This window comes from Paralichthys olivaceus, chromosome 20, assembly GCF_024713975.1.
Source record: "Paralichthys olivaceus isolate ysfri-2021 chromosome 20, ASM2471397v2, whole genome shotgun sequence".
In the NCBI taxonomy this organism is placed as follows: domain Eukaryota; kingdom Metazoa; phylum Chordata; class Actinopteri; order Pleuronectiformes; family Paralichthyidae; genus Paralichthys; species Paralichthys olivaceus.
Genome location: NC_091112.1, coordinates 10,551,325 through 10,572,349, shown reverse-complemented (window position 1 = coordinate 10,572,349; position 21,025 = coordinate 10,551,325). Strand labels below are relative to the sequence as shown.

General features: G+C 40.3%; 1 protein-coding gene across 1 annotated transcript; it reads left to right on the top strand.

Moving 5' to 3' along the window:
* Window positions 1-609: 609 nt before the first annotated feature.
* Window positions 610-20,705, top strand: c20h18orf21 (chromosome 20 C18orf21 homolog). Its single transcript, XM_020090368.2, has 5 exons — window positions 610-933; window positions 6,097-6,125; window positions 7,057-7,271; window positions 19,063-19,256; window positions 19,572-20,705. Exons 1-5 carry the CDS (start codon window positions 839-841, stop codon window positions 19,732-19,734), a joined length of 696 nt encoding a protein of 231 aa, XP_019945927.1. The 5' UTR covers window positions 610-838; the 3' UTR covers window positions 19,735-20,705.
* The last annotated feature ends 320 nt before the right edge of the window (window positions 20,706-21,025 follow it).

Here is a 21,025-nt window from a genome sequence, read left to right as displayed (position 1 = left end):
CGCTCTCCCTGCTCAATCCCCATCCAGACCCGATGCAATCATTTCACAGGATCAAGCGGGAGTTTTAAAGACTCAGACCATCGACTCTTTCTCGGATGTCATGCTATCTGGAGCTCAGGAGACCTGGTGTGTCAGTGCGCAAAAAGCAATAATGATGTCAATCGGCCCCACTGGCGTCTTTCATTGGTAATTCCAAATATCCAATAAGATCTAAGGAATGACGACATTAAACAATAACTATCTGGGCATTTATATGAGCTGAACTGAATTATTGCTCTATAGTTAATTGTTGTTGTTGGATGTCTCACAAATGTTTAGTGATAAAGTGTGTGATTATTTAAGTGTTATGACACTTTTGTCTCCTGTGTAATCCCTGACAACTGATTAATAAAGAAGGCTCTTAAAAGTTCATTTGAAATCAGATGTATTTAGTATTGTGCATACACATAATTCGTTTATTTCATTTCATTTATTTCAGTTCAATTACATTTTTACTCTAGTTTGGTTTTTATATTGTTTTTGGCACTAACAGCTGAGGAGGGACAATAAAACAGGTGCTGCCCAACCAACGCATTTCTGTAGATTTGACTCAGCTTCCCACAATGCATCGCAGGAAACGTCACAAACTCGCGACTCAACGTGGATTTCTGTGGTGTCGCAGCCCAACATGCATACTCACCACGTTTGTATGAATCTAGACCTAAGTTCACACTCTTCCTGGCTCCTCCAGCTCTGACGTCGTGTGCGGGAGATTCTTTAGGTTTCGTTTACAACTTTCTGTGGAGGAAGACATTTTAACTGCGGGGTTTCCTTCGTCGCAGCAGGAAACAGATTGAAAATGAAAACTGTCCACAGCGAAACATCCGCCAACTTCCTGCTGCACGCGTCTCTGCTGTATAAGGACACGTGTCCGGAGCTGTCACGGTTCTACCTGTAAGAAACTTTCTTAAATATCCTTCATGAATCTCACCAGCGCATCTGAGTCCTTACGCTCTCTCCTGTATTGTTGTAGTAGTGGCATGTAGACGCTAGGGGGAAGCGCTCGACCAGAGTTAACAGGTGACTTCCTGTCCGGGAAATGGCACGCGTTTATTTATTTTGTTTATGAGGTTATATAATTCTTACTCATGTTTTTACTGTGTAACTTACAGTTCATTTCATGGATAATCTTAATATTACCTTTATATGTATAGCACTTATCTAAACAAGGCTACAAAGTGCTTCACAAAATCCATGGGAAAAAATGAATGAGCTTCAATTCAGTTCCTTTTTAGGCCATTAACATTAAAAGGTCAAAACCATAACATTTTTTAGAGAAATAACACAGTGAATAAAGATTTTACTTTATATCTCTTTAGTTTCCCTTTTATTTACTGTGGTCTTGCTTGAATGACTTAGCTTTTATAGGGCAAAATATTATATGCAAAGATAGAAAATATGAATATAAAACTGGTATTCATAAAATTATAAGTAGAAATGCACAGATATCACAATAATTCGTAGACGTGACAGATAGGTCTCTGCTGTGATTGCTATTTGAAAACTGAACCACTGGAAATTGGCTGCAGTCATTTACAGTGTTGCTCATTTTACCATATTTAAGTGCATTTCAAAACGGAATACGGTTTACTTATGTTTCACGCTCATGTTTTCACTGACTGTGTAAATCCGTTTCACACACATGTCGGTGTAAATTAATTAAACACATTTATACTGTAAAATGATGATGACATCTTATGAGTCATTGCAAATTTTTCTATCCCAAATGCCCGGCTCTAGATGATAGAACTGTTGCAAACGTTTCTCCTTGTCGTTTGTTTGAATTGTGTCTCATTGTGCAGCCTGAATGTTTGTGTTGTCCCACTGCAGTGTAGTGTGCTGCTATTTCTGTTGCATGAATGGCCTGTTGCACATGGAAATTAGCCAGTCATGTGTTGGTGTAGTGGGAGAGTCTGTGTGGCATCTGAAAAAGCTGCTGCCACATGATGAATTCACTTCAACTTGATTTTCATTCAGTTTTGCGTTGCTGCGGAGTGAGCATATTTCACCGGTGAGGTCACAGTGACCTCTTAACAAATAAGAAATGAGAGCCGTATGAAGAAAACAAACTGGTGCATGTAAAGAGGAACGGATAGTGTGTAATCTTCTTTCCACTTTTCTGTATCCTTTTTTGTGGTTGTTAATAGGACCCAGAGCACCAAGTATTTCCCATCATATACCAACTCTCTTCATCCAATTAGCCTCTTGTGTTTTCATTCTTATTAGAATAATACAATAGTGATTGATGCAAGTTTCTAATATACATCATTTTTTGCAGTCTTAGAGAGAAAGAAAGAAAGAAAGAAAGAAAGGGAAAATATTTATGTGTGTGCACGTGGACTGTGCACATTTACAGGTACAGTGGGTCCTCAGATTTTATGGATATTAATGCATCTAACAGGTGCTGTGTGTGTTTGTGTGTGCACAGACTCTCGTGGCCCATGTTTGCGTTGGGCTCCTGCCATGTCCCCGTATCCTCCCGCTGGTTTTCTCTTACACCTGAGCCAGGAAATTTGCAGGCAGACCCATGAATGGAAACAAAAACACAGGTTTTAGTAGTGAAACACCGACTCAGGGTCATTTTACAGATGTGTGTGACACCAACGCTCCTTTAACACATTGATCTGTTCCCCAGATTTGGCTGCACTGAGCTGCGAGCATTTCCACTATATTTAACTGTCACCATCTGTCCACCGAGTAACACACAAATTTAAATGTTTGGGCTGTAAGACCTGCCTGGTTTCGTGCCAAAGGGCCTGGCAGAGAGAACACAATCAGCGGCCACATCCAAGATTAACACTCAGTGTGACAAGCTAATGAAACCAAAGTGATAATACTTAGGGCAAGTCCTGCTCGGGAGGAAATTACCTTGAAGAATTAATGTTTTTAGATGGAGGTCTTGAATACACAGTCCCAGAGTTAACCGAGGGGAAATTGAAATGTTAGTGAGCATCCAACCAAACCACTGCTGACACACGTGGTCAGTATGTGTTGATGTTTCTTTTGTCCTGTTGAACCACAGTGCACTCTGTGTTCTTCTGACGGTTTCCTGTGTCGTCGCTTTCTCCAGTTATGGCGTTGGCCCATGCGTCACTGAGTGTTTGTTTCGTGGGTGCGTGTCATATACTCATACACTGTGCTTCACATATTTGTTTGGGATCGTGTTACTGTGCTCACCCACTGTCGGGCAACTGATGACTCGGTCTGTGTGTATGTTCCCGTCACCAATGCAAATGCATTGATTTTTTTAAAACATTTTTATTGACAATACACTTTGTTTATTTTCATTGTTATATTATTTCAGTGTTAGCTGTCTATTTGGATGGGCTTGTATGTGGGTGGGTTTTTTTTGGGGGGGGGTGTCAATGTGTGTGTTATGTGTTCTTGTTTGTAAGATGACATCGCTTTTTAATTATTGTGGCTCACGTTGCCAGTAAGTTCATAATCATAGTTGCATGTCCAGTAACTGGAGCCTGACTGAGTGTGCTGATAACCAAAATGTGCAGTGTCAGGATGACTTTTATCCTGCAGTGCTTTTGTTCAGCTCTTTATTCAGGGCCAATGAGAATCCATTATTTGACAATGATTTTAGATTATTTAAAAACTACGTTAGGAAGATTTTTATAAAAATGTTGTTAAAGTGACTATTAAAATATTCCCCTTTTTTAGTTTGATTATTTCTAACCAAATCATTTCCCAGAGATAAAGGTCACATTTTAAAGTTACTTATAAAAGGCTAGCATACAAAGATTTAATATCTTTGTTGAATATCTTTAATATTTAAAATGGCCATTTTTCAACATTTTGATCATTTTCCCAGGGAATGAGATTTTCACAGACATCGGTATCAACATTTTATTTGCCGAAATATGTAGAAAGCTTTTGTTTCACAGAATAAACAATGCAGAAAAGATGTGCATTTATGAATACATTTGAAAATGTATATCAATTTTATTTATTCACGCTCTATACATTTGTTTGCTGTTGTGCTTTCTTTTTATTTATAGTTATTTCAAGTTTATTGTTAAACTGAAAAATATCAAGCCTGAATTAAAAGTCTTGGTCATACTGATTCAATAACGACATCTTAGGAATAATTGCCAATTTCTTTAAATATTGGCAGATTTAATGCTATCGGAAATGTTTTACTCCCTAATAGCGGTATCCTAATCAGCCCTCCAAAATCCACATTGGTCGGGCTCTTCTCCTCATCTCCCCTCATTCGGTATCTGTCCTCTTGTCGCTCTCTCAGCAAGAGTCCGCCGCCGTCTCCGCCCGTACAAGTGTGCCCCAGACTGGGAGGCACCTGCTGGCCTCTTTCTCTGTCCCATTCGATTGATGAATGGGACGCCCCCCCACTGATACGGTCTCTAGAGTGTTCACTGATTGACAGTCGCCACAGCACAACCTGTGCCAGGCCGCTGTGTCTACATGTCCATTAGTCACAGTGAAGGCTCTTCAGGATTTGCCGGCAGCTGCGCTCTTTTCCCCAATGGAGGCAATAAAACGTCCATAATGCGTTTAATTTTGTTCACTTTGCCTCAGCCAGCACTTCTGACTCTAATCACATTATCACACTGTAGCCAACACATAATATCATAATGCCCACCCAATCCCCCACCCCTTTCTGCATCTTCTGGAGTTTTTGGAATTGCACCCCTCTGATGTCAGCGGTCCATGTGTGTAGAGCCCAAAGAGTTCATCACCACAACTAAGTGTGCACTTTAAAGGAGATGCATGTCAAGTATGTTAATAAGATTAGTGCGGTGGAAGAGGTCTTTGTGGTGTACGGTTTCTGAGAGCGAGCTCATCAAGGAAGCAGTGATCACACCCCTCAAGAATTCTACTTCTCCTCACTCGAGCCATCAGTGGTCTGTTTATAGTTTTGGTGGATTTTGTTTTTTCTAGTATTGCAAAGAAATAAAAAATGTGTTTCATGTTGTGGAAATGTTTCTGTCAGCGGTTTCAAGTGATGGAAATGTATTCAAAACTTTCTACTCACAATTTTCCCCCAAGTTAGAATGTTGAACATGTCTCAGCATAACAAAGAAAAATGGGGATTTGCTCAACATCCATGAGTCATTATCAGTCCTGCTCAGTCACGACCTCGCACAGGCTTCTCCTCATAGCCAGCATTTTGACAGGGCTTCTATATAATCTGACAGTTTAATCCAGTCACTGATTATTAAATCACATGTGGGGTGGCTGAGAGTGCAAGTGGAAAAGTGACAACAACCGCTGCTGCGGCGGCGGCAGCCAGCAGGTCGACTCCAGATTACCTCCCACCTCTTTCCTCCACAAACATCCAGCCCCATTCTGACTTTGTCACACGTGCTGCCGCCGGACAACACATTTCCCCTCATCGATTTAATCCCGCGGCTAATTTTAGCAGTGGCAGCGGCAGCCCTGCAGCAGGAGGGGGTAGAGGCAGAGGATTTTTCCTATATTGTTTGGACCTATTTGGTTTTCCACTACACATAATGGGATGGGTTGTCCATTCCAGTTTCTTGTTTAAGGGAATTGGTGTTTCCGTTATGTATTCTTTCCTTAGCAGTTTACTTAAGATTTTAGAGCACAACAACCAAAACTTTATCTATTAAAGCAAAGATTAACTCAAAATGTAACAATTCTTCATCAAAATTTTTAAAAACAATGAGACCATGTTATATATTTTGTTGACTTGTGTACTTACATTATCCAAAATGTTTCCAACAATGTTCAGACCCAGATAAATCCCCATCTTCTTTTTTACTTTAACAGTGGCTGTGCAAGTCTTTGCTTTAACTTCTGGGAGTTAGGAATAGCATTCTGTTTACCAGTTAGCCAGTTGAATAATTTTCCTTCCACTGTTTGTATTTGACACTTGTAATGGATCATGGTTATTCATTGCCATTTACTGCATAACTTGAATAAAACATTAACACATTACCTAATCCATGAACATTATTTTTGCCAGTCAGGTAGTTTCATATTAAAATCTTATTTTTATAATCATCCTGTTACAAATTTCACTCTAACTCTCAAGTGTCTGATCTTGTCCCCTCTCCTCTTCCCCAGGCAGGGGTCTGTAAATGCCAATAAGAAGGGTAAGTCAAAACACTTCAGTTTTTGTTTTCCTCAGTGATGATCTACATAGAGAAGTGTTAAGAAGGACCTTGTCAAGGTTGATCCAAACTCACTAAACCCACAGCCAAAGATACTGAGTCAGCCAATTGTCTGTGACTGAGTGCCTGGTGGGATAAAACACACAATAATAAAAACACACGCCAGCCAAAACCACATCAATAGGTAGTGGTTCCATTTAGTAAGACTCTTCAGGCTTTTCTCCAAATAAAACGATAACTGATCTGTAAGAGAGGAGCATGATAATTTGATTTATGATGCCTGGATGTTGAGTGGATATCCAGAATGTTGTTTGGGAATGACAGATTTATTCCAATGTGGACTGTATTTCTGTGGCTGTAGAAATATAAGATGTTATATTGATGTTTCAGCACAGACTCTCAATGCAGCTGCTAAAATCTGAACATTGATCTTCTTACTAGAAGTTTCAAACACATATCTCTTTGAATCTTTGCTTTTGCCACATACATGTCCAACACCTTTTTGCTGAAAATAATACAGCTGAAACCTAACACACTGAAAACAATAATACCAACACCACCTACAATATTATCTTTCAACATCTGTTTGCATTATATTAATAACATTTGCAATGTTACTACTCATTTGTCAATATCAACACTATGTTTTCAATTTTAGTTTATTCTTTCACTAGTGTTGTTATCCATTTAGGTTCTGGTCTTCCATTGACTCCTCTTACACTTGATATTTATATAATTAACTTCATACTTTATTGTTTTATTTGTTATTGTAAGTTTGGAGCAGGATCTGGCACAGATTTCCTTCAGGAAATAAAGTTCTGTTTTATCTTATCTTAAATAAATATGCCTGACTGTATCGAAATTAGTTTGTTTGTTGGTTTTGTAACACATCTCTTCCTCCTCGTCGTATCAGTGAAGAAGAAATCCACCTGCCCGTCGCAGAGCACCTCGGTGTGTTCGTACTGTTATCAGTGGCTGCAGCCCAACAATCACAGGATCCGGCTGCGGCCGAAGCAGCGTCCATCAGCACGGGTGTGGAGCATCCTGCGCAGACATGCCAAGGGGAAACATCTCAGCCTGGCACAGAAAAATCTGCTGCGCCGCTTCCAAAAGTCCTCCTCAGTTCTGGTGAGAGAACAAAACAATACAACTCCAAAGACCCAGTTATGCATTATGGTTTCCTGCAGCATATTGTCAAAACTCCTGGGTTATGTGCCTGATCCATTGTCCTCTGCTGTAGTGGTGTTGACCTAAGTAGAAGTATGGATGGAAGGATGGTGCAGTGGTTTTTACAACCTGACCTGAGTTGTAGTTTTGGGTAAGAAGCTTATATTTGGTATTTAGAAATAATATCTGCAGGACTTTAAAGTTACAGTTTGTAATTTCCTTTTAGCAATTTGTGTTTATTACGTTCCGATTATTACATATTCACGTAACATATTTTGCTGGTAATTGTGCTGTTGATGGGGTATATCTGGAATCAAAGCCCTTGCATAAGCAATCATCGGCCTTGCTGCAAAGTCTGGCAAAATTTGTATCACGTTATTATTTATTGTAACTTAAGCACCTTTTGTCTCTTAATTTATTGCTTCTGGCCATTGTTTAAGATGGCTAAAGAAATTTGTATTCCGCAGTAACGGTCTCCATGTTTCATTACAGAGCTCTACTCATCATTGCAGCCTTTACAGTGGTCACATTAAGATTAAGTGTAAGAGAACTTCTGTTGCCAGATAGTGCTTTGCTGTCACCCACTCTGGCCCATTCCCTCCCATAGCCGCCTTAAAATCATTGCAGTGGTTATTTTTGTCTGTCCTGTTAATGGAAAGCAGCAGTGGGGGACAAATGGAAAGTTTTTGGCCTGCACCCACCCACTGATAAACCCATTGAGACGAGGAAACTGACGACAGACATTGTGGCATTGGAGCTTGTTGTGCTGTCTCTCTCCTAAAAGAGCAGTGGTAAGAGAGAACCACTGAAGAGCCCCCCTGGTGATCTGACATCAGCCAAATGAAGAGCAACTCCAGTCAAAATGCTGCTGCCTCATTAAAATCTGTTAGAGTTTGTTTAGTATGCAGGTAATCGCTGTGCAGGGCGCTCTGTGCCCACTCTGCTATGTATCAGTGGCCTCTGAGGGAGAGGAGGCAGGAATAAAAAGGTAGTGAGAGACGTTAAGCTCACAGACACTTGAAACTAAATAAAAGGAATAAAAAGACAGATAAGAAAGGGGAACAGGAGAGGTCAAGTGATGAACTGCAAGAGAAAAGTCTTGTATCATCATTTTTGTATGCAGCTGTTCTGTGTGCCCTTTGCTGTTCACATTCTGTGGATTGTGGTGAAGGTCAGATCTGAGGTCTGATAGAGAGAAGCCATCTGGAGAAAGTGCTTTGAGAGAATCATAGTGAAATCATAGTGGGCCATTTGAACATTTCACAGAATACTGAATGAACAACACAGAAGACAGTGTGGACGTTGATTACGTCATGTCCAGGCTGGTTTTCTTTGTTTAAACCCCTTAGAATTATGAAAACCATGACAATTCTTTCTCAGCCTGGCAAATATTTAAAGCATTGCTGAAACTCAATTCAGGTACAATTGATGATATAGTCAACCATATAAGAAATCTTTACTCACACAGCCCCTGATCATCGTTCTGGATTCAAAACTAAATTTGAACCTACATGAGCATCAACATGGATTTTCTGGAACATGATTTAATCAGGACGTCTGCTCACAGCAGATGTCTGACCTTTTTGATAATGACATGCAATAAGTCATGTGTGGTGTCATGGTGCAGAGACCTTTAGAAGGAAACCATCCAGTTGGTGGTCTTAAAAATCTCAATCAGTTGCTATCTAATAGACCTAAAGGAGGTCAAAGGTCAGAGACATCAACCAATGATGACGTAGCTTTAACTCCAGAGAGTTATTTTTGGTTATTATGTTAAAGCAGGCGATGTTACAGCACTTTTTTTATTAGACAGTGGCTGAGATGATGAAAAGCTACAGACATACGCAGTACCAAAGTCTTAACCAACACATTAAGTTGAAATGGTGCAGCCAGAGTGATAAATCACTTGTTGGAAAATAACCAGTAACTTCTCAGAACTCAAGAGGAATTTTACAGCGAGTTGATGATGGATTTGTGAATAGCTGCAGCAACTCAATCCTCCCTCTGAAATCATAAACATACACTTGTGCATGGCTTTCCTCTGTAACTCTCAGCTGCATCACACTGAGTCACACACAGTAACTTTGTTGTGATAGATAAGCCCCTCTCCCTCGCCCTCTCTTCTCTCCCTCTCAGCTGTGACTCTGCACCTCTGCATTTACTCATTTGTCAGCAGTGTTTTGGTCCTGATGAGGAATGTCGATGCTTGTTCGTCACGTGAATTCTTAGTAAACCAAGACAACCCTGAGCGTGTCCACCGAGGTATTTTTACCCTCTGTTTTCACAGCCACTCGTCTGTCATATACTGGGGGTTTAAGGGGCCACGTATGCGAGACGGCACACTCCTGTGCTCGGCATAAGGGCGATACCCCCAAACGCAGAGCGGTGGAGCGGAGAGATAAGAGGAGGAATGTCAATCGCTTCACTTCCTCTGCCTGCCCGACTTCATGCTGATGAACAGAGCACAGCAACGCAGGAATGAAGAGATTAGCATCCACTCGTCTCTTTAAAGAGGAAAGTGTGAGGTCGTTGTCTGGATAACAGAAGATTCAGATTTCTTTTTGTATCATTGTGCTAGTTCTAACTTTCAGAAGATGATGCTGTATACAAACATTATGTCATCGAGACGGTGAAGCTTTTGTTTTATGTCACCGGTTTATCAGTGTCCAGTTTTATTGTGTTCTAGCTGAGTGTTATGATTGTCAGTCACGTGACAAACACAGGAACAAGCGAAGGGGTTATCAGAGAAAAAAAAAAAAAAACCCACAGCCGTAAATATTTACTGTCACATTCAAGTCCAGTGTGTACAGCATGAAACAGATGTTTCTCTAAGATGAGATGCAGAGGTCCATGTTTGCTTGTGTTCTGTCAGTTCTGGGTTTCACTTTGAAGATTTAGCTGTTTTTAGGATTTCTTTTCGCAATCTGGATTAATTTTGAGTAGTTGATCGAGCCCAAGTTCATTAAGTCATTTGAGCTTTTGTGAGGGAAACATTTTGTATTTAAAACTATTTGCATAGTACATATGATTACTTACATTACATTAGGACTGGGACAAAATATTGATACGACAATATATCATTGTCCTGACTTGTGAGATACAAATATCGTGCAAAATATTGATATTTAGTGAATCGCAGTGAATAAATACACTAAACGTGCACTTGACTTCTTTAGGGTCATTTTGTTTTCTTCTTCAGTTTAACACATATTTTGATATATTATATGATTGTCTTGCAATATATTGATTGATTGATCACTGTTTCCTGAAATTATCTTTAGCGTGTGCCATGTATCGCCTATCGTATCCTGCGATTCCAACCCGGACTGTACACGTGTACCGCATACCACTATAATTCTTCTCCTATGCTGATCCTTTGTAACCTACTGTATCTACAGTAGATTTGTGCATATAACTAGAAATATGTGCCTGTCACAAGTAAAATAAACGCATAAAAACAAACGACAGAAGCATATTCATACTCACACACATATTTATACTCCCGGGTGTAAATCCCCCTCATTTCACACCAAATTGCTCTCTGTTTACGATGTATGTATGCGCTGCCCTCAGGACGGATACTTGTGCATGATATGCTGTCCTCAGCTCTGGGAACTTATAACTTCGAGGTACTATAAATCAGGTATGTTTCAGGTTATCTAGCAGTGGTTATGGAAATAAGTTGGATTGTAGCCCACACAAGAGAGGGAGAGACCCTAAATGGAGCTAAGGATGGTGCACTCTCCACCTCCTCCATTCTTCCCTTCTCTCTCCTCAGGAATAGATTTATATTTCCCAGCACACTTGTTTTGAACAAGAAGAAAGTATAGTTCTAGCTCTACATTTATTCATGTTGTTGTGGGGGTGACTTTATGTTGAATATTCAACAGTACGCAGGTAAATGGAAAATCTTGACTTGATAGTTCACAAGTGGACACATGAATATGTTTGTTCACTGAATCTGCTCGTCACGTTGACATTTTCTGAAAAATCCACTTGTTTTTCAGAATAAAAAATGAGCAAGACATGAAAAACAAAGTGATTGGTTGGAAAAAATAGCTTATTTTCCCAGAAGGACCATTATTTTCTGACGATAGTTCAGCGTCTCCGTAATTTATGTCACCATTTCTTCTTGACCTCACTGACCGCCTCTCATTCCCCACTTGTTTTTCCTTGTGCGCTCCAATCCACGTCCTTTTTACTTCAACTCGTGTACGTGACCGCCCCCCTCGTTTTATCTTCATCTTTCTCCTCCTTCCATTCTGGCCTTCTCTTCACCACATCTCTCTGTCATATTTATCTTTACTGGACTAATGCAGCTGGAGAACATTTCTCCTGAGGAGATGACAGGAAAGAGGAGACAGCAATGTCTGGGTAGTGCTTCGCCTGTTTGCTCTCAGGATACAGGAACTGCTCCAGAAGGGGGTTTGACACCTCAAGGGGGGGCAGCGAGTGACAGGATGACAAGAGTGGGATGTGTCGGGGTAGTGAAAAGGCTAGGATGGAATGTGGATCAACAGCACTGGGCTTTCTTTTCTTCTAAACAGGAGAGTCACCGGGAAGAGTGAACAGTCACTCATGTCTGAGGGGATTTAGAGAAGTGTGCACTGTATTTTAAGAATGTTAACATCCACATTAACACATCGATATCCTCTGAGAAACTTGACGAGGCAACACATAGAAGAATGTTGACGTGGAAAAGACCCATTCAGAATGCATGCAGATTTGTTTTCAGACACATGTGACCCTTGGATCAGATGCCGTTTCAGCTCCACGCTGTCATGGTTGTAGCCCAGCTCACGAGCAGGATAAACCCCGTAAAGAGAACCTGATGCCACACCATAACAGCATGTCATCTCTCAATTAGCATCTGTGCCTCGCTTCATTTAGTTTCCTCAGCTCTATTAAATGTCCATTCTCGCGCATGGCAAACCCTACTGTAGAATTAATTGTAAACTGGCACGAGTGCCAGAGTTTGTTTTCGGGTCCTCACTCACCAGTATTTACAGCATGCTGTACCTCAACTGATTCTGTCAGCACATGTGCACATTATTGTCAATCATCACAAATCTGTTATAAAGCCACACATGTGCAGTTACTTACCAGAGAGGAATCCAAATCTGAATTTAAGCCATTGTTACGTTTACATGTAAACCGCAAACTGCTTCCTGAGCTCGACCAGAAGCAACACTGTCAAAGTTATTTTGCAACTGTATGTTCAGTGTGTGTGTGTGTGTGTGTGTGTGTGTGTGTTACATCAGGTAACAACATCAATGGCTCTCTGCTTACAACAAATTACTTTTTTTTTACTTTTGAAATGTCATAAATGAAAAATACCCCAGGCCATTAAGCAGAGCTCACTTTCTAAATTTAAATCCCAACCATCACAGTTTACTTCTGCTGATGATATCTGGATGATTTCAAGCAGCGTTTGTTCTTCCAGTCCATCTGAGGACACTTTTAATGTTATATCCGAAAGAACTTTATTGCTTTTTTTTATGTTGGGACCTCACAGAGCTCAGATATACATCACATGATAACAATCCAAAGCATCACAAGTAAAATTACTCTTCGATCTAATCAGGTTAACTTGGTAAAACCTGCTTGTTGAGGGCTATGGGATAAATCATCAGTTAAAATCTTGACATTCAGCCTGTGCTTTTATTTGTTTTGAGGTAAAGTTGCTGGTGTGATGCAGGATAAAATGTGACCTTTTCACCAGCACCAGTAAAGGCAGAGAGAGAGGGAGAAACAGATATGACTTCTTTTTAAAATGGCAGTGTGTAGTGGCTCTGCATTCAGATCAGGTGTCTGTGTGTATTTACTGGGCAGCCTGCCTTCGGACTCGGTGACTAAGTGGCTGCCAGCGTCATCACAGTGCAAGGCCGTGGTTAGAGGAAAGTTTACACCGCTTGCCTCGTATTGATCCGCCAACTGCTCTTCTGCTTTCAGCTTTATTGTGTTATATTGATGTGTTCTAAAATGACTTTCACACTTGCGTACAGATGCTCATGCATGGACACGCAAACTTTAGTCAGGCTTCTATTCATCTTCCCTCACAAATGCCTTATTTTACCGCATACTTCTTCTCATCTTCCTCCTCCTGGGTGGTATCGTACTGCCAAGGTCAAACTAATCAGCCCAAGCTAACCTCTGGAAGCAGAGAGAGGAAAGGCAGGAAGAGAGGTATTTATGGCACAGGGGTTATTAATAGACGTAAGGGTCCATCTGCAGAATTGATTTATGTGGGTCCGCCTGTGTTGCTGTGTCTGCGTTTAGATGGCACTTCACCTTTTCACATGAAATGCACCTTTTAAATCTCCACTATAATATTTATGAATATGTCACATGGCTTCAGAAATGTAGGTTTCTCATAAAATATATATATTTGACAGGCCTGGAACTGTTTCTCAACACTTTGATGAATTAAAGCTCATACCATTATTCCTGTACATTCACGCAAACTGAAATCGGATGCATGACAAAGCTCGTAAATTAAAAAGTGACTGGTGATTTGTCGGCATGTGGGTGAGTCCCAGCTGCTTTTCATTCCACCGCTGCACGGACGCCGTGAGAAAGTGCAGATCTGTTTATTCTGTCTTCAAAGAAGCTGCTGCTAACAAGACATACAATGATTACAGGTTGTCTGTTTTCATGATTTGTGATGAGGATGAATTGTAGGTGCTGACACAAAACATGCGTGATATATGGAATCAATGTTAAGTGACTGTGGCCGTCAGCGTCGGTTCACGTTTCATGTTGAACATGCACATCAATCCAGGCTTCTGTTATTGTGTGGATGGCAGTATGATGAAAGCTCAAGGCTGCGCCAGTGTTAGAATATATGCCCAAGCTAAAAGCAAAACTAGATTCACTAACCACTATGTTTCTTGTATGATCTAGTACAAGATGAAGCCAAAATCAAATCAGCAAGTGATCTTTTCTTGACCCAGAAAAGCTTATTCGCACATTTGTCCTCTTACGCCTGGACTATGCACTCTTTACATGTCCCAGTCAATCCTAGTCAATAGTGCAGAACGCTGCCGCTCACATTCTAACGATCACCAGACGCAGGTTTCCTATCTCTCCTATTCTTGCCTCCCTCCATTGGCTGCCAGTTAAATTTATGATCGATTTTAAGATTCTTTTAAAAACTTTTACTGCTCTGCACAGCCTGGCCCGAGCTGCTAACTCCCTATGCTCCAAGTCGTAATTATTAATCTGCCTGCTGGTAGTTCCTAAAGCCACTTTTCCACTGGTCAAAAAAAACACTAACATTCAACAACATCTGGCATTTGTCTGCAGTGGGAATGGACACAATCTGCATTAGGGTCAAATGGCTCTGCAGTAGACATGGATTTTGATCGGCTGCGGCTCAGTGGTGGTAACTTGGAGTTTCTCGATTTTTCCATGTAATGATGTAAAAGACGAATAAAGGTGACCAGGCTCTTGCCATCAAGACCCCGAGGCCCAGGAACTCCTTGCTAGAGGAGATTATACTTGTCAGCATCTGTTTTGAAATTGTTGCTTGAAACACATTTTGTAGGAAAGCCTTGAAATGTCTGACTTTAAACTGCTTTTAACAGATGTTTGTTTTGACATTTTCTTCATCTGTCTTCCGTCCTTGTTTTGGTCTGCGTTGTTTTATTTCCAAGTGTATAGTGAAGCACCTGGTGACCTTGTTTAGATAAGTGCTATAGAATTACTTTTTTTTTACTGCAGTTTATTATTGTAACCAAAACTCTTGTATTCTTCCTCTGACCATATGGCCAGATTTTAAAAACAGAAATTCAACTTTCTGCTAAAATCAGTTTTCCATAATATTCATAAAGCTTGTTGCTTATCCTCTTCAGACCCTGAAGCTTCGAATCATTGCCGTTGCCATATGCTCGACCGGCCCCAGTGGGTCTGTCTGCTGCCAGGGTCAACAGCCCCAGATAAGGAAATGAAATCTCTCTGTGGCATCAGCTCACGTGTGTCCCTCCAAGTGCATACGCAACATGTCTGAGGATTAGGGTAATTTAAACAAGTACACGTGATGGATGGGGATTTCATTTCAGGTTATAATGAATCTTGTTACTATAGCAGCTATACCATAAGTGTTGTTTAGGTGAGGACAGTGTCATGTTGTTGACTTTGTGTTTTATATTGTTGACCAAGTCCATTAGTCTGTCCACACACACACACACACACACACACACACACACACAGACCTTGGCTAAGTAAAGTGACTTTTTTTTTTAAGTCTCTCATATCGGTAGCGTAGTGCAGGCCAGCTGATGGTAGTGGGGCCAATAGTGGTGACTAGAGGACAAGAGGATAATCAGCATGAGGTCATTCCATCTGTAAACCAATCTTCAGCCTGTCTGTCTGCCCGTCTGTCTGCGTGTGATCTGCCTCACTAACAGTCCAACCTCTTGTTGTGCCACCGCGTTTTTTTTCCTTGACTCACCTTGGACAGTCAATAAGTTCACGTCTGCAAACACCACGCTGTCACCTCAATGTCCCTGGTGACTTACAGGAGTGTAACAACTGGAATTATAGCACGGTTTATAACTTGTGAACAAATATTTACAGTTTTTTGGCAGCATCATCCAGTTTGGATTTGATGAAATGAAGCTTTAATGATCTGCAGGAGGAAATTGGTTCGTTGTTGCAGGAAATAACAGAATGTTGTAATGGAAAGACTCTTAGCAAATATAGTGGGAATGAAACAAGACTGCTCATAACAACTATTTCCCATGACATGGAGGAGGATTATAGATATAATGTGAGAAGGAATGTGGTTTGTAATCATGTTTGCAGTCTGAGCATCATTTCATCTGTATTAGTAAATTACAGTGAATCTACACTGTTCATGTTGTTACATGCAGAGAAGACATCAAATATGTTATAGATTTGTAGACTTAACATTTATTCACTTTTACAAATATGTGTTAACGTATTTTTTTATTATAATAATAAATATTATCTTCGGCATCAGTGCAAATCATTTTCCGAAGTGGGCATTTTTTTATTTTACTACTTTGACAGTTGCAAGAAAGAAGTGTTAATGAAATACTTAAAGCTTACAATCAGTCAAACACACATTTTCTAAATGCATATTGAGTTTTCTCCATGTAGTCTTGAAGACTGTGTAGTGTGATGAGAGTGATGAGAGTGCTGGGACACTCTAGAAACATTAGAAAATCAGTCTTGGGCTTGAGGATACTTAAGTATGATAGATATTTTCCTCTTTTACTCATGAACCCACATCTTTGGGTGGAGTGACATTCTACTTGTTACAGACGACCACCACTGTTTCTCTGAAATTCCTCAACCCTATGATCAAAACACTGTGCAAGTAAAACATCCTGAGCCACAGCTTTGTAATATTAGTGCATTTTAAAGCTGAATACAATAAGAAAATGTTAACGTTCCTGAATAATAACTTTGAATAGCCTTATGGATAACATCTGTCTTAATGTATCTATTACAACTTCTTTTTATTCAGCAATTATTATCATGAGGTGTGGCAGTTATTTCAAGTTGATTCAAAGGCTTTTACTATTGAGTAAAGCTTCATCTGCTGAAATAGAGACTTGCCTATTTGGCAGTTAGAAAGAAATAATTTTATACCATATCATAATAACTCAGGAAACAAACAGAAAACAGAAACATTAAATGCAAACCTTTTCCACTGAGTAGTTGATTTACTGTTGAGACTGTCGATCACCTTCCTGTGTTCATTTGGAAATGATTAGGGATTTTTAAATGATCAATAATAAGTAAGCCAATAACATTAATATCAACACTTAATGTATTAGACATTCAGCTCTGTAAGAAACTTGAAATTTAAATCTGCAGACCTGCCTTAAACCTGAAAACTATGTTTTCCACAGTATTGTCCTGCAGCTTTTCTTCCAGTGTTTTGACTATTATCTTATCTCTTTGACTTAGGACCCATTGATTTGAACAAGCAAAGTTTGTGTACAAATAGCTGAAATATACCATGTGATATTTGCATACACTAACAATAAAATATTTAACAATGTTTATCTTCAAGGATTTTTAACACAACCTTTAGCCGCACCTGTCTGTGTTTGGATGTTAAGATGAAGTTCCAATTTTTTTTTTGTTTTTTGTTTGCAATTTCAATTTGCACGTGTTTGGATTGAAGTGTCAATGTTGAAGAGTAACGGTGGCGTGCTGGCTGTGCCACAGATGAGCTGCATTGGTCAGTCCTGCTCTGAGCCACACCCCTATGCAAAGATGGGTGGGTCAGCTGCTGGGCTGGGTCTGTATAAAGCTGGACGTGTGGGGCTGCTGTAGTAAACACTTAACACACGGTCACATAGAGAGACAGAGGACCTCACATCATCGAAACCCAACTCTCCAACACTCTCCGGCAGACACCTGTCAGAATCTGAAATGGCTACGTTCGTGTCGGTGAGTTTTCCATCACATCAGCATTCATGACTGTCAACAGCTCGGTTCAGACCTGCTGATCTCTGAACTGGTGGTCTGTTTAGACCACCTCTAAGCTTGTGCAACTCTGGATGGCTTGTGTCTGTGATGGGTTAGAGTAAATTACAGGCACGAGGAATGTTAAGAAAGAGTTTATCAACTCTTAATAACACGTTATACTTTGTGCTGCATTTTCTACTGTGAGCAAAGTGTAACAGGGTCTTCTGGAGTAAGAAACAATGACAGAAACTTAGTGCCTGTGATTTGTTTCATGTATAGAGTCAGCTTATCCCTGGGATGATGGGACTGTTTCCAAATAGTTACTGTCACTTGATCTAATGATGGAGTCTCACGTGCGAAAGCTGGTCAGCTGTTCCATAGAAGCATCTAAATGTACAACAGTGTAATGATAACACTGAACATGCAGATGGCTTTGTGCTGTATTTAGATCACAACAGAACATGTGGTTGTGTGTTTGTGGCTTGTCCCAGTCAGTGTAGGTAGTTGCTATACTATACATTTTTATTGGGACATGACAGCGGGAGGTAGAAGTCCCTGAATCATGAGAATCTCATGAAGTGGCAGTTCTGCCTCATAACACCATCAAGTGCTTTTATATAGGAACTCATGTTTTCCCCTTTGCATGCGAGGTGTAATACGTATCAGGAGATAATTTAGAGTTTTGTCATGTGAGGTGCTGTAAATCTTAAACTTAGCTGTGACTAAATAATTGAGGTTAATCAACCCGGTTCAGAGAGGTTAACTGCAAGAGCTGACTGACGGCTCCCAGAGCATCCATACCCTGAATAGGTGGAACTGCATGGCAACAGCTCTTCCCTGCCTTCTAATTGGCTAAAGTTAAAGTTTCACCCCCCTCCTGCTTTAACTAATCCAGTTATTTTCATATGTATGCAAACATTCAAAGGTAAGATAATCTCAGGGATGTTTGGCAGGGCCAGTGGGAAGAATCTCAGCTGTTGAGTGACTCATGTCCTGTCATGAATTTTCTTCTTGGACTCCATTGTGAACTCTTCCTCCTCAGCTGTGTGACTGTGCTTGTCAGGGAAAGTCCAACAGCTGTAGCAATACTGGATTTGAGGAAAAATAAAGGTTGGAAGGAAGAAAGATTCATCCCTTCTCCTAGATTTTCATGCTGGTAGTTTTAAGGACCTTTTATATAACTGCAATATGTTTTATTTTTAAGTATCTCACTTGGAATACCTTGTTTGCTTTCACCTCGAAAACCTTATTATGTACCAGAGTGGTTTTATATAATCATTATTCTATTTTCCTTTACTTATTCCAGATGGCCACCTGCCACACCTGTAATAAGACTTCCAGACACAAAGGAATGAACAGGGACTTCATAGCAACCATCGCAAAGACCCATGGCACCCCGGGGAGCCACGGCAAACACCGGACTCCACAGTCCACCAGCAAGTCCAACATGACTACCCCTAAAACTCCTAGCAAAGACAAGACACCTGCTCACACACCCAGGTGAGTTATTTCAGATTGCTGGTATTAATATCTCCTGACCTAAAATTTTAGATATAACCATCTTCAACTTAACTTGGTGGGTGTCACAGACGTTTGAATGATTAGGTTTCTATTCGGTCAGCATTTAGAGAGCCGTAGTGAGCCGTCCAGGTGCTACGTGCTGGTATTCATGCTCACCAGATCATGTACTTGTTGACAGGACACTTTTAGTTTTTTCTGCCAACCAACAAAATCTCAAGTTACGTTATGTTAATCATTCCTTCCTCTCCTTCACCTCTTCTTCCTCCCTTCCACTCTCACTCTCTCCCTCCCCAGATCGTCCACCTCCTCCAACACTTCAGGGTCGGGCTCATCTTCCTCCAAGACTCCCTCCAAATCTAAAAACTGGGTTGTCCAGCGTCTCAGCAAGATTCTCATGCGCGAGGACAACAAGAGCAGCAAGAAGGGCGGCTTGAAAGATTTTCTGTCCTCACTTTAAGTGTCTCTTACATACTGAAAAAAAACAAACAGTGCTTGGACCTGTTCTGTAACTGAGGGGGAACTAAAGAGAGTAACTTTGGTTTCAGAGCCTGTGTGGAAAAGCTCTCAGTTTGCCCGCCAACACACAACTATTGCTGGGCTATGTGGAATGGCGCTTGTGGAATCCTGAATGTAGAAAATGGCAGCACGGGGGGGGCTGGTTATTTCACCTGTAAATCAGGGTTATTGTATCCTCTGCTGATCAGAGGAGCGAGTTTCTTTTGTCTAATTTCGCACACGCCTCTTATGATCTCCTGAACAGGTGATTTTTCTTTAAGTGGAATGTCTGAGGATTTTTTTTAATTATTTATCAAATGGCTGAAACATCACAGGAAACATTTCTTTGCTCTGTGGTGGTGTGTGTGGCATATGAGCTGGTTTACATGCCAATGGCCTCCTCCATTTTGGATTTTCTTTTCTAAAGTCACAATTATACCTTTATGTAACATAAAAGTGTTTGGTATTCATACTACTTGATGTTAAAAAAATTTGTATTTGAATGTTTTTACTTGCTTTATTTTTACTCAGTATGTGTGTCTGTATTTTAAAGCTGCTGGCTAAACTTTCACTGATATGCTGTAAATATGTTGTTAATTCTGTTGCATTTTTGTAAAAGATATTGAGCCTGTCACCAGTGACCATCAATAGTGGGACTCACCAGTTGTTGTTTACGTTATTTAGGCTCCTCTGCCTGAACCTGTACACACAAGACTCATTGACATCTCGTCAGGGCTTTCAGATTTCTTTAAATATTTTCTTTGAGTATGAATTTGTCTGTTGTTAAGAGCAGAAATCTACTGCATTTTATACTGCCTGATTACCTGTTGTCCATTGGCTGTTCAGTGTACAGTGTGTGTTTAAGTGCTGAAATATCTTACATTTGTATTCCACCTAAATCCTGATTCTCTCTAATAAAATCTTTTCAGTCTATTCAACTGTTTTCTTCTTAACTTCATGTGAACCTCTGATACAAGTGCTTTAAACTTCTATGTTACTGCAGATTTCATATCCATATCTATGCATATAAAATACCATGAACATAGCTGCAGTGATTAGTAAAGCTTAAAGGAGTCTTACCTGCCCAACCCACAACTTATCAATAACTAAGTCTGAGTTACTGTGAGATAACACAAAGAAAGATGTTTACCATTAGAAAATACAACCTGTGGCCCTCATTCAAGGATTTGCTCGCTTTTCCACAAACTTTCCTTATTATTATTATTATTATTATCAACATCCAAGATGCTTAG